The sequence below is a fragment of the Hyalella azteca genome, unplaced genomic scaffold, assembly GCF_000764305.2.
Source record: "Hyalella azteca isolate HAZT.00-mixed unplaced genomic scaffold, Hazt_2.0.2 contig2982, whole genome shotgun sequence".
Classification (NCBI taxonomy): Eukaryota; Metazoa; Arthropoda; class Malacostraca; order Amphipoda; family Hyalellidae; genus Hyalella; species Hyalella azteca.
The window spans coordinates 288,005-301,311 of record NW_025933238.1 but is presented as its reverse complement, the minus strand read 5'-3'; the positions used below and the strand labels follow the sequence as shown (position 1 = coordinate 301,311).

At 35.9% G+C, this 13,307-nt stretch overlaps 1 protein-coding gene across 1 annotated transcript; it reads right to left on the bottom strand.

Moving 5' to 3' along the window:
• Positions 1–4,072: 4,072 nt before the first annotated feature.
• Positions 4,073–13,216, bottom strand: LOC108672921 (rab GDP dissociation inhibitor alpha). The gene is made up of 9 exons (XM_018160683.2): positions 13,052–13,216; positions 9,543–9,703; positions 8,962–9,140; positions 8,525–8,723; positions 7,963–8,103; positions 7,479–7,638; positions 6,880–6,991; positions 6,381–6,525; positions 4,073–5,971 (listed from the first exon to the last, which is right to left on the bottom strand). The coding sequence occupies exons 1-9, from the start codon at positions 13,094–13,096 to the stop codon at positions 5,776–5,778; spliced, it is 1,338 nt and encodes a 445-aa protein (XP_018016172.1). The 5' UTR covers positions 13,097–13,216; the 3' UTR covers positions 4,073–5,775.
• Between the last annotated feature and the right edge of the window lie 91 nt (positions 13,217–13,307).

The following is a 13,307-nucleotide window of genomic DNA, read 5'->3' as shown; positions in this document are numbered from 1 at the left end:
CAGAATAGATTCAAACTGGGCTCTAAGAAAAAGCAAGTTCACATTTTCGCCTTAAATAGAGTAAGTTAAGTGTTCGGTGCTAAATCCGTAGACTCTGCGAACACGCATGAGCAACATTTTTTAGTGCCTTATCCGACGCTTCGGGATAGCAATAAAGGCATATTTCGTTCTTCTAATACAATCTTATTGCAGCTGGCGCTTGATACGCAACTAAAGCATGAGAAGAGCGTACTATCAATGATTTAACCAATACTATTATTATTAATATATACAACAGCAATCCATTTGCACTAGTCGTAGCCATGAAGCAAGGCAATAACCGTATTCCCTGCTCTTATTGGTCTGAACCGTGCGGCTGGCACAGCTATGGTGGTAGCTGCTGCTATGGGACGGTGAATCATTTCAACGTGTCTTGCGTGGTGGAGATACCTAATCAAAATCTTCATACCTGATATATAACCTCAGATTCTTGTTCAAGTCAGAAAAAAACTAAGAATTTAACCTTTTATTAAATCATGTATTGACTCTAAATAATATGCAAATTTCATATTCATTTTAAAGTATAAGTATCCATGACAAGAGTGTAAGTTAAAAGGAGATCGGTACATTTCTCAACGCGAATTATGAGCGTCGTTAAACTTGTATTCACTGTATCATACCGAAATGGAGGTTTTATTAACAGCATCGTAAGTGCGGTTAAATAATTTCAATGTGGTTATTCGCTCTTGCTAGAATACGAAAGCGATACTGAACAGTGGAAGTTGGATTCTGAATCCCAGTAAAGCGAATTCATACTGGAAAATAAGCGATGCATATGATACGGTTATTTTCATTTGGTATTTTGCAATTTTTGGCAGTATATACGTAATTTGCATTTATTTCAATGAATATTTTGAATTTATATTAATTGTAGTAAATAAGATGCAGATATTTGCAGTAGGAATATTGCCATGATTAGCAATTAATATTTTTGCAGCTTATTGCAGTAGAGCGTTGCAGTTATTTGGAGGAATACTTAACAGATATGGAACGATGACATGAGTACAGAGTATGAAACAATTACAGATGAAATATATTTGTTGCAGTTTTGACATATCCCTTACAAATCGTTCTCAATCCAGGACGTTACAAATTCTAAACAATTCTAAAATTCTAACTAAACCCAGATTAAAATATATATATGCAGTTTCAACTCGTATGTGAATGACAAATAATAAGCCATTCACGTACTTCTTAGATCAAGTTCACCATTTACTATAAAATGAATTGATGCTCATTTTTATTGTAAAGTCAAGTTCACACAAACACGTAGGCAGTGAAGTAGTAAGGATATCACTTGTTGAGCGCATCCCGCGCCCAAGGACGGACTGCCCTGAGCTGCATTGCGATGCACTTCTCTTCTTCACGACTGGAGACAAACTGAGCATCTGTGAGCTCTGTTTGGCAGTAGATTTGACATTTGAAATAAAACTGAACAATTTCTCTCGATAAAATTCGCATACAACAAATATTTTGGCTTTTTAAATTGGGCGTTTTAAAAGGCTAAAATGCGTCATATTGGTCTCTTAATGGAAATCGAAGAGCCGAGTTTTAATTACCTACATACGTTGATATGCCGTCAGTTTGGGCTAAATGAATTTGATTATGTAAGATTTTAAGGTAAGTTTTACGGTGTTGACATGGGATGACTATTTTTAACAAGTGAAAGTGCTGGGTTTCTAGATAACGAAAATAATTCTATCCCAACTTTATTCATATCAAGAGATAAACTCAAATGATGCCTTATTTTTGAGTTTCGACTCCTCAATTAACCGTACATCTAATAATTTACTACCATCATAAAGAGATGTAAAAAAATCGGCATTTTTTGATAAAAATTGAACGCGCTACTCAAGTTAAGGTCTAGAATTTTAAGGGAGCAAACATTTCATTTTTTACATTCCTATGATTTCGTAGCTTCGATTTTATCCCACTCGCCCTACATTTTCCAAACATTTCAGAAAATGGAGCAACAGAAGTTTGTCAAATCGATTATTGCCTTATCTATAAACTTTCGCTTTTAAACACAAATCAGCCATTGCTGAACTTTTACTCAAATCTCTCAAGCTACCAGTTAAAAAATCACAAGTAATTTTTAAAGCGTTTTCCAGATACAAGATACAGAGCTCGATTCTCAAACCGGCAACATTTTTCGTGTCGGCGCTATTATCTTCGTCGACACTGATATTCGCTGATAGAATAGCAATTAGTATTATTCCTAATCAAAAAATTATCCTTCATTGGAATGAAAAGAAAACGTAACAACTGGAATATCGCCCGTCATAAATCCGGCTAGGATTTAAATCCGGATTTATTCTTTATTCACGCAGGAGCATACAAAAAAAAACATAACAATAAAATATAAATAATATACGTTTAAAAATTACTTTTTAAAAACAACACTTCTAAAGAATCCTGTGTCTCCAATGTTACAGATGCACAATGAATTTCTAATTTTATTTTCGAATATTAAAAAAATTAATTTTTTTTAATATATAAAATTTTTTTCAAAATTATTTATTGTCAATTGATTCATGCATTGCCTCCGTTTTCACACAAGTGTGCAAAATTTCAGAGTGTGTCAAATATCATTTACTATAAGATTTGTAGCAGACAAAATTATTTTTTCAATTTTTTTAATATTGAAAAACAATTTTAATTTTTTAAAATCATTTATTTTTTCATTTGATTCTTGCATTGTCACCAACTTTACGCAAATGTGTAAAATTTCAGATCAATAGGATAAGTAGAAGTGTGTCAAATTTCGATTATAAGATTTGTAGCAGACAGACAGACAGACAGACAAACAAGAAGTGAAGTTAAAGAGAAGTGTTGTAAAAAATTGGAGAAAAAAATACAAAATGCTTCCATGTGAATGCTCGTATAAGCTAAAAAGCTTCACATGCGACATTTTTTTTCCGACAGGCGAGTTAATGATCGTGGCCCGGCGATCTGCATTTATTTCTCGACCTTTGGAGATTTTCTAACAAGTTTCCGGCAGCAGCCTCATTGCTTGATCACGTTTCTAGAGAGAAGCTCGATCCAGAATTTGAATTCATTCGCTTGGCTGTTACATACCTCGCCATTTTCCTGTTTTTTATGAATAAGTTTACTAAACACATGTTTTGAGGTAAAAGCTAATAGATGTATTGTTTACCTATGCTGGTATCCTGTAAATCCGCCTTTTAACATAATAAGATGAATGATTAACAAAACATTGATCACAATTAATGCTTATGAACGACGACCTCCGCGATGTTGAATTCATTTTGCATCAGATTATGAATTGACCAAATGATCACAAATCTGCTGAAGTAATTTCAGCAATATGCCTGAAGTTACTTCTACCGCTCGTCTCACCCAACTTCAATTCGTTCGTTTAAATTTAAGTTGAACAGAAGCGAACGGTACAAATCAAATTTCAAAAGAATAATGTGATCGGTCCACCTCCCCTTAAGGAGGTATTCTGACATGTCTGTGCTCGTCTGGTATCCTATGCCATTTCGCATTCCTAGGATCTTTGTCCGAGCGACCTACCACTGAGCTCGCATTGCCCCATTGCGGGTCTCAGCTGTGGTGTTCAGTCGGCAGTATTTCTTCGATTTCCTGCCTCTTGCGTGGGAGCTCGGTGACTCGTAAAAGCGACCTCCAGTACAATTGTCTTCGTTTCTGTGTACTTGCCACCTGCCACTTCGTCTCTTTGAGACAAGCTTGACCTACCACTACATGCCAGCAGTAGCGGCCTTTCTTAATCTCCTTTCTTGATAACTTCAGCAGCCTGGTCATTCGAGACGTTCCGCCTTATGTGGGTGATGAACGATTTTTGATTAGAGAAATACGCGATAATCGAGACTTCATCGGTGATGTTAGTCTTGATTTTCGGTACCAACAGCCAAATAGTTCAATTCAGCGCCAGTAACCACGTGACCACGTAACTCAAGGCAGGATATGAAAAGCATCACTATTCTCGCAGTTCGAATGCACAGCTAGAAAGCATAGAACGTTGCCATTATGTAGGGTTAAATCAAAGGAGTTTTAAGTAACACTTTCTTTCAAGACAATCAGATGGTGATATGATTAATTTATTAAGAGTTTTCGAATACAGCTTTTAGAGACAAAACAGTAAAATGATGTAGGCCAAACATGGAGTAATTTAAACCCATACTTCAGAGAGCCATCATCCCAGCAACTGACCGATGTCACGCAGCCGAAGCAACATAACTGACAAGTGGCGGTGCCGCAGCAACGCGCATCAGTTGTGTCAATTGCAGTAACCGCAATGCTGCTGAACTTCAATACTGTGGCATCATTGCTGATTATTGTATGATATTACCTATCAGTAACATCGCTGTAACAGCACGACTCCCCAGCGTTAGTTCTTATAAAGCTTGTCATGACAAAGCAATCATTAATTTCTCGGCAATACCGTAGTTGCACATCGGCATTCAAGTTCCTAGGCTCCGAGGCAAGATTAAATAATGAGAGTAAGATACTAGTGTTATAATACGAGAGGCCCAATATGAAATGCCCGTGCGCAGAGACGCTTGCGCCGCGCACTAGTTTAGAGTACGTGGCTAACGAACTAAGTGCTACTTGGTCGGCCGCCTGCACGACTCTGCTCAGCCCGACGTGTATCCACGAATAATACATGGTTTATTCGGCGTTAGAAAAACATAACACGAGATAAACAATAGCATCCTAAATGATCAACAATGAAGATACAATGAATAACGAAGGAGCTTACTAGCACAAGCAACTTCAATGCAGATAAACTGCAACACAACAAGCGATACAAGCAAAAAATAATAACGCGAAATTTCACAGAATTGTATAAGATCGGGAAAAATTAAGAGCAATTTTTTTAGTTAAATTCTACCATCGGGACTAGTGAGCATAATTAAGGTAGTTATGTAGAATTGAAGGTTTTTTTCAATAAAATTTCAGTCACTTCCCAGAACGTATCTTATGGCAGGAACAATTCCGCAGAAAGTCAATTGAAAGCAAAACACGAGTGGTGCAAAGCGTGAAGTGAAATATTTATAAGTCCGTGACATCGGTGCACGATATAACTGATGATACAAGACTCCAGGCTGCGGAGAGCCGAAGAGGCGGCAGACGGGATGCGAACAAAAGGGTGCACACACAACACTAAGCGCTTGCGTCCAGGAATGTTGGGGCTACCACAGCTGGACTTGGCCCATTTAGAACCAAACTCGGCAACTGCATTCATCGCACATTTCAAAGGCCAAAGCGCAGCCAGCCGTGGTCAATGAACAGCCAAACTAAGTCACTGAAACGTCACCCTAACCCGAAATGTAGCTTACAGTCGCACGAACAATGCTAGCCCTCCCAGATGCGATACTCCAAGATAAATTTGTTCTTTCAATTTTTTGTCAAGTTGACTACAATTATTTGGAAACATTGCAAGACTTCTTCGATGTCTAATAGTAAAATTGCCAGGCTCAGAGTGACTATCCAATTATCTAGCTACCATTAGTCTCAGTAAATATGCCTCCTAGAGTTTGTCACACCATTGCACATCACAATCTTTAATAGTAGCTAATAACACTCCACAAGCCAGCAAATACAGATCGAATCACCTTTCCAAACTAAAACGTCCCCTTCACTACCAATTGAGCCCAGCCATAAATGAAGGTTCCCAGCATAGAAGCATCACTGACGCTCAGCCAACGGATCTCTCAGGCTGAGGGGAAGTCTGTGGAAATGTAACGCAGCTTAGGCCTCCTCATCGCCGAGATTATGCTTCACTTTACTGAAGTCGAAGTCCTCGCCAGTGCCGCGATTGTAGATGCTCAGCACATCCAGACACGTCGTCTCAAAATGGCTTGTTGCGTCGTAGCTTTCGGAGATGAAGAGCTGACTCTCGCGACCGTCGTCAATAGGCTTGAACAGCGGCGACACCGTCACGAACCTTGGACAAAAATGTATTTGTATTTACAGGTTTCTATAGGCATTGGACAAGGCAACGTACAACAAATTCATTGAAACTCAATCCAAATGCTACATATCTGGTGCATGAGCAACTTCGTGATACTTGAAATAGCCCAGCCTGAACTTGTAAGAATAATCATAGTGGCAACATAGTTCGAATATTGACAAGATACAAGGTATTATATATTGAATTATTGATGGATTGACATTAAACTAGAACAAGTAGAATATTTATAGGTTTATTTAGAAAACTTTTAATTATTTTAATATATTTATTTAAAATAGAATATTTAGCGAGATCATGTTTATAAAAAAAGGTAGTTTTCGTTTTAGCTTCCGAGTACTTCATTTATAAATGAAAAAGTATCCTAGTATTTATTGTCACTCACTTTTGTTTGATGGGCCCCAGGAGATCTAGTCCTGGCTTGATCTCAGCTTCAGGATCAGCTGTTTCAACAGTTGTAGACACGAGGGCCACAAACCAGCCTTTGGCGGCCACTTGATGAGTGTACGACACCATCGACACGTAAATATCTGCCATCACAACACAATCTTATTCGAAGCTCTCAACGAAACTAGCCACAACCATTTCACTACATTTTTTCAATGTCGTATTAACTGCTGTTCTTGTATCCGACTTCTATAGCCTTGAGCCTTTTGCGTACAAAACATACAGGATAAACATTTGGTGTCAATTAAATGTCAACATGTCGTCCTATTGGGACTACGCATACGTATCTTTCATCTCATTTCAAGCAAATTAATTAATTTAATAATTAAATTCACGTCAACAGTTTTCGCGATGGTCGTCAACAGTTTTCGCGATGGATATTTTCACGTCAACAGTTTTTCGCGATGGTCAGTTGAAAAATTAGTGAAACAAGTTACCTGAGTTCCTGTTGACCTGCTTTTGCGGAATGATGATTTGGGTGCTGAGAGCATCTTTGGTGTTGGCAACAGGATGATCCAGCAGGCATATTGCCCGGATCACCTGCCCCACCTGCAATAATCAGATCTTAGTAATAAACTACGTCTACCTTTTACAGTCAAAGCTGACTAAAACTATAAACTATTACAAGACATACAAGAAATTTTCCTCGGACTGTGCAGATAATCCCAGAAGAACGCCTCTTTTTTTATAGATTCAATGGAAACGCCCGAAAATCAAGAGCTTTTGAAATTCGGGTTCACAGCTACAAATGTTCACAACGATATGAATAAATTTTTTCAGGAAGAATCGCGACAAATTTGAATATGCTGTACGATAGCTGTAAGAAGGGGGTATTTTGGATGGCAAGTAGCTATTACAGGCAAGCTTCTGCATCAATCAACACATTACTTTACAGCTCCTGCTTAGCACAAAGCCTCATAACAGTTACATCTTAAAATCAAGAGCAGAGCTTCATTAAACTTATTTTCAAGGTAACGTTGGTGAACCATAATCACCAAAAATTTGTAAATAGCTCCTATCATACAACGTCACAGACCTGCTTCACTTTATCAGGAACGTAGGTGGGGTCACAGTAGACCTGTTTGCACTTGGCAGTCTCGGAGCCACTGCGAACTCCCGACACTTTGCCGTCAGTGAAGACGATCTCGTCAATGGGCTTGTCAAGCATGTATGTGCCGCCGTAGATGGCCGATAATCTGAAAACAAATAACCAGCCATAAAAATTCAACTAAATAAAAAATAATTCTTTCATCAAACGAGTGTGTATAAGAAGAAGAAAATCCCATGTTTTAATGAATTACATTGGCAGTACTATTGTAAAACACGAATTATAATTTAATGTATAGCCAATATAAATAAAATTCAATATATAACTAGTAATAAAATTTCATGTACGGTATCCCTCAAAAATGAGTTGCAGTGCATCTATAAAATTTACTCAAAAATCTTTGAAAATTCTATGCGACACCTTTTATAATTGTCATGCAATTTTATTTATTCCTCTGTTAAAAGCTAGTGACCTTGCAAAGCCCTGAGGCAGCTCCCCAAGCCCATAGAGAGGGTAGAGGTAAGGGCTCTTGCCATAGCGTGCCAGAGAGTCAGAGTACAGCCTGATGCGCTTCAGGCAGTCAAGAGCAGGCTTGGCAAGGTACTCGTCATCCCTGATGCAAAAATAATTATAGTACACGTGAATAAAATAAACCATTCAAGAATGTGTTTACTCACTGATTTGTTATAAGCAATTTTAGGCAAATATAAAAATTGACAGATGTTTTCCTGGAGTATCAAGGAAAATATTGACAAAGAAATGAACGCTTTTCACAAAAATAATCATTAAAAATATATTACTAAACATTAAAACCTTATTTTAATATATAATTTATCAAATAAAATATATTCACTTTGTTAAAATTTGAGAAATTATCAATAAGACCAAGATAAATGCAGCAATTCATGGCAAATCTCATCTGGTATTTCACGGATGGAAGTTGGATAATAATCTATTATACCAAAAAATTGACCAGACATTCAATTTTTGCTTCAATTAACTACAGTGCACAGCTTAACACAAAGGAAAAAAACCTGTAGAGAGCAAGTGCATGGCCGGTAATGTCAATGGTGTTGCGGTCAAGATTGAAATGAGCAAAGACGGCACTCATGGGGGTTGTGTTTGGATCAAAGCCAGGCATGGCCTTCCAGCTACTGGGGTCATCTTCCTTGAAGTCTTGGGCAAACACCAAGAAGTTCCGGAACCTTCGCTTCTCAAACATCCCAAGCAAATCTTCACAGGGAAAGACAAAGTATGAACACTGATGCATTTATGTGACTCCTACACTGATTTGATATTTCAACATAGTTTTTAGCATCAAGATTCATTCACATTTGTCCAAACATCACCATTACTTGGAGTGGAAAAGTTTCAGCAATAACGTGTTTTTCCTCAAGTACAATTAAAATGCCTTAATGAACTTAATGAGGCTTCTTTAAGACAACATAAAATTAATCATGCATATAGGCACCTGTTGTAAGTGCTTCCTTGTCATCAGAAGGCACCTTGGAGATCTTATTGCCCTTGTACACGTAGCTTCCTTCCACGCTCTTGAACTCAAGGTAGCGTGTCACACCAGTGTGGATCAGCAGCTTCACCAGCTGCCCATTGGCCATCAGGAACTTAGGGATCAGGTCAACATTCCAGTCCCTGTTAAGGCACACACCATTAGAGATAGACAATGGTTATGTATAACATACATCAATATCCTTCAGATGTAAAATTGTGACAGAATGGGATTGCCAGTCTACTCTCCATGATTTCTAGCAGAATCAATAAATAGAAGTATTAATATGGGTTAAATTTAAATGCATTTAAACTAAGGAAGAGTTACACAGTTACACTCGCAAGTACCAGTGTAATTGTAAATATAGGTATTTAAAGAATGCTGAGAAATTTGGCATTTTTTCAACAAAGCTAATTTTCACAGCTCAATAACCAATTGGTGATAAGAGTAGGTCAAGATGAAAAAAATTCTTACCACATGATAATGATAATTCAAGTGAATTGAAAGTCAAGATAATCTAGCCATTGAATTCATACAACCCTCACCTGGTTCTACCATAGGACTCATCAGGGTTGGGCATTTCAAATTTGGCAAAGAGATCTTCAAGAGGTGTGATGGATGCACTTTCACCTCCATAGTACTTGTTGCGGTCCATGTGAAGCACCTTCTTGCCTGACACAGATAGCATTCCGGAGATGATGCATTCCTGAGAAAATAATGTATTATCAATTTGATATAATAATAATGCTTCATTGAATATAATAATAACCAGCTAAGCTCTCAAATACAAAGCTATATCTATGTAGACAAAGAAATGCACAGAAATTTCAAGTTCTGAAGCTTGTACAAGAAATTATGAGCAATTCAGGCAATCAATTCTACAATATGTTAACACCAAAGGATTTTTCAAAATGTTGCAGGTGCAGTAAATTATGGTTTTATAAGTAAGAAAACTTTCACTAAGCTCAAAAACTGATTTTTCATGAGGTGAAAATGGGAAAAAAATCAATTGCTTGGTAGTTTTACTCAATTCCCCAAGTTTTTACTATCCCAAGTTTTACTCAATATGCAACTGTCATTGCTTGAAAATTACATTGTGGTACATATGTATATATATATATATATATATTCAAAATTATGCAAGATTCTTTACAAATTTATTTTTTGTAAAAACAACCTGTGTAAAAAAACATTCTCTAAAAATATTCTTTTACTGCATCGTATGTTTAAAAATTGTATGTACCAATAAGTTCAGTTTCATTTTTAATTACTAGACTATGAAAAATATAATACAGCCTTGATGTTTTACAAAACCAAAATATCAACTGTTCATAGCACTCAAGTCTATGGACTATGCTCCTTTCAATTAAGCCACTTGACCATGACTAATACAAAATAATTAAATGATACAATTACACAAGGTCTCAAAGCCCAGTGAATGAGTGTCATTAAAAGAGTTAAGGTTTCTTTCAGGACCAATAAATTTCTTTTAGTTTTCACTGAGATACAACAGAATGCAAATTAATAAATTCAGGGTTGGCGATTTTTTTGATTTTTTAAAAAAAAATCAAAAAAATCAAAAATCAATGATGTTTTTATTTTTTCATGATTTTTTTTTATTTATTTGATTTTTTTTATTTTTTCAGCTTTTTTGTATTTTTGAGGTGTTATTTTTTATGTTGCAATTAGCCTACTAACAATAACAGTATATGGATCATAATGGATGGCTAAAAAGGGCACTTATTGCCTTCATAAAGGCAACAAGTTTATATACCAATTTGTCATTCATAGTACATTTATACTAAAGCATGAATAACAATACCTCAATATAAATTAAAGACTGCCACTCAATATTTTTAAATATATGAAAAAATCAAAAAAATCAAAAAAATCATGATTTTTTTAGAAAAAATCAAGTGATTTAATCACATAATTTAATCATTTTGATTTAATCATTGCCAACCCTGCAAATTATATTTACAATCAAAATTTGATATTGTGTTAAGCATACACTTTGGATATGCAATAGTTTCTTCACACCTTTGACTTCTGTGAAGTTTATTCTACCAACAGTAAAGTGACAGAAATAAAAAACATGCTTTTTCATCATAGTGATTTGTATTCTGAATTGCTATAGAGCATGATACACAAACAAGAAATATTTATTTCAACAAATAATAGGCAGGTTTTTCTCAACTAGTTATTAGAATAGAATATAATGGTACATTTTCATTTTTGGCTGAGCTGAAAATAGTTTTATTTCAAAATTCATGCTTGCTGCAAATAAGACTGCCAACAAATGCATAAAATGTTGAAGCCCTGTAAAATATTCTCTTTCTACTTTGACTAATTCATACTAGATGAATTATCTCCATTTTAATTTTAATCAACTGCTTGATTAAATATCAAGATATAAAATTTAACTAAAACAAAAGCCCAATCTTAACCCTAACCATTAGTCAGGAAGAATGTTAAAAATTAATATTCTATTGCATATTGGGTGGCTGCAGCATTGCCTGCAAGGCTACACTACACAAATACATCTTAACTGAAAACTTACGGTGCAACTAGAGCTTTCTCATGCCCAAGGAACCAAACTAGGACAGAATTTGGAATAGGGTGGGAGCCTAATTTATAGAGAAATAATAGATGAACATGTACCTAATTTTATTATACTAATTATAATTGATTCAGAGATAAGAAACTAGACTATCTTTTATTTTAACTTAGCTGAAATTTTTGCTGAATATTTAGTTCATTTGCCATTGCCAAACACTTTTTTTCAAGTGAACCACTAATTTTAGCACAGTGCACAGCAGTCACTGCTGTGCACTGTGCTATAAGCTGCCTATCTGTTATGTGACTCTTCAATGTTTAGTAGATCTGCATTCCTGAAGTGTTGTTGTATATTGAAGCTAGTCTGGAAAAGTCCTATTTTTGTCTGAAATATCGCGGCTCTAATATCATATAATTTCAGTAGGTATGAAATCTCGCGGCTCTAATATCATATAATTTCAGTAGGTATGAAATCTCGCGGCTCGAATGTCATAAATTTTTGTTTGATTAAAAAATCGCGGTTTGCACTTCGCAAACATGTCATGGTGAAATAGAATCACGGCTCGTAGAAATGGAATCACGGCTGGCAAATCCATAAAACCACGGCTCGAAAAATTCAGTCGCGGCTCGCCAAGTAGATATATTCCATACTAGCATTGAAGCCAGTTAAATGGCCAGTATTTAGCTGCCAAGCTGGTTACCTTGCTCCAAACAAACTTTACAAAGCTAATGAATAGATTTATTAATAATTGTCCCAAATAAAAAGTCCCAAAGTGGTGAACACCACCTCGGAAATTCTTGAAGGAATAAGTGCCCTTTTTAGCCATGAACTTATGAAGCCATCCGATCCATATACTATTATTGTTAGCTAGTAGGCAAATTGCAACATAGAAAATAACCTTTCAAAAAGACAAAAAAGCTGAAAAAATCAATAAAATGAAAACATCATGAAAAAATAAAAATCATTTGTTTTATTTTTTCTATTTTTTATATAAAAAAATCACCAACCCTGAAATCTAGAGGAGATTAGGCGGGCAGGCCTACCTAGCTAATGAGATTAAAAATGAAGTGATTCTAAAAATCTTTGGTTTGCCTGAGTGCCTCTACTATAGCAAATGGTGATTATAAAAAATCATTGGTTTACCACCATATAATATTAAATGACAAGGCTAGTAACTAGTAAGTTTTGGGCTAGTACGGTAGTACCTAGTTATTCAACAACTGAAGAAGTACCTAAAAACCCACTAACTGAACATTTAATGAACATTTTTTACTCCCATTTTATTCCAGTTAACGATGGGATTAATTAACGAAATTAGATTTTGAATTTCACAGGGACAGTAAAAAAAAAATAAGAGCGGATATGCAAAAAAGTCACTTTTAATTCAAAAGTATGTCTGTAAGACAAAAATTACTAAAAAGAAACTGAACTTGCGAACTTAATCAAATTCTAGAAAGCCGAACTCCCTGGTAACGATTCAAATGCAATAATACTTACTTTCAATCCCGTGCCGAGAACAATGCAGTCATATTCTTCATCCATGGCTGGATAAATTTTGATACTAAATATGACAACAAGAGTTAACCTCACGCAAAATTCGCTTCCCACGAAGCACACCCTGCCACAATCTAGTGAAATTCACTCCCAGTGACAGCACTTTTCGCCAGCTGTTGGAACTTGCCCTTAATATGTTGCAAATTCCCTAAGGAGTTGGCACGTTTACCCTGAACTATGGAACTGACAACAAAATTCA

Bases quoted from the DNA above. Each gene is read 5' to 3' on its own strand.
- LOC108672921 (XM_018160683.2), bottom strand. From the start codon at position 13,096: ATGGATGAAGAATATGACTGCATTGTTCTCGGCACGGGATTGAAA. The intron at 8,724-8,961 runs GTGCCTATATGC...TTCCCTGTGAAG, and splicing joins CAAGGAAGCACTTACAACAG to ATTTGCTTGGGATGTTTGAG. The intron at 5,972-6,380 runs GTGAGTGACAAT...TTTTTGTCCAAG, and splicing joins CTGGGGCCCATCAAACAAAA to GTTCGTGACGGTGTCGCCGC.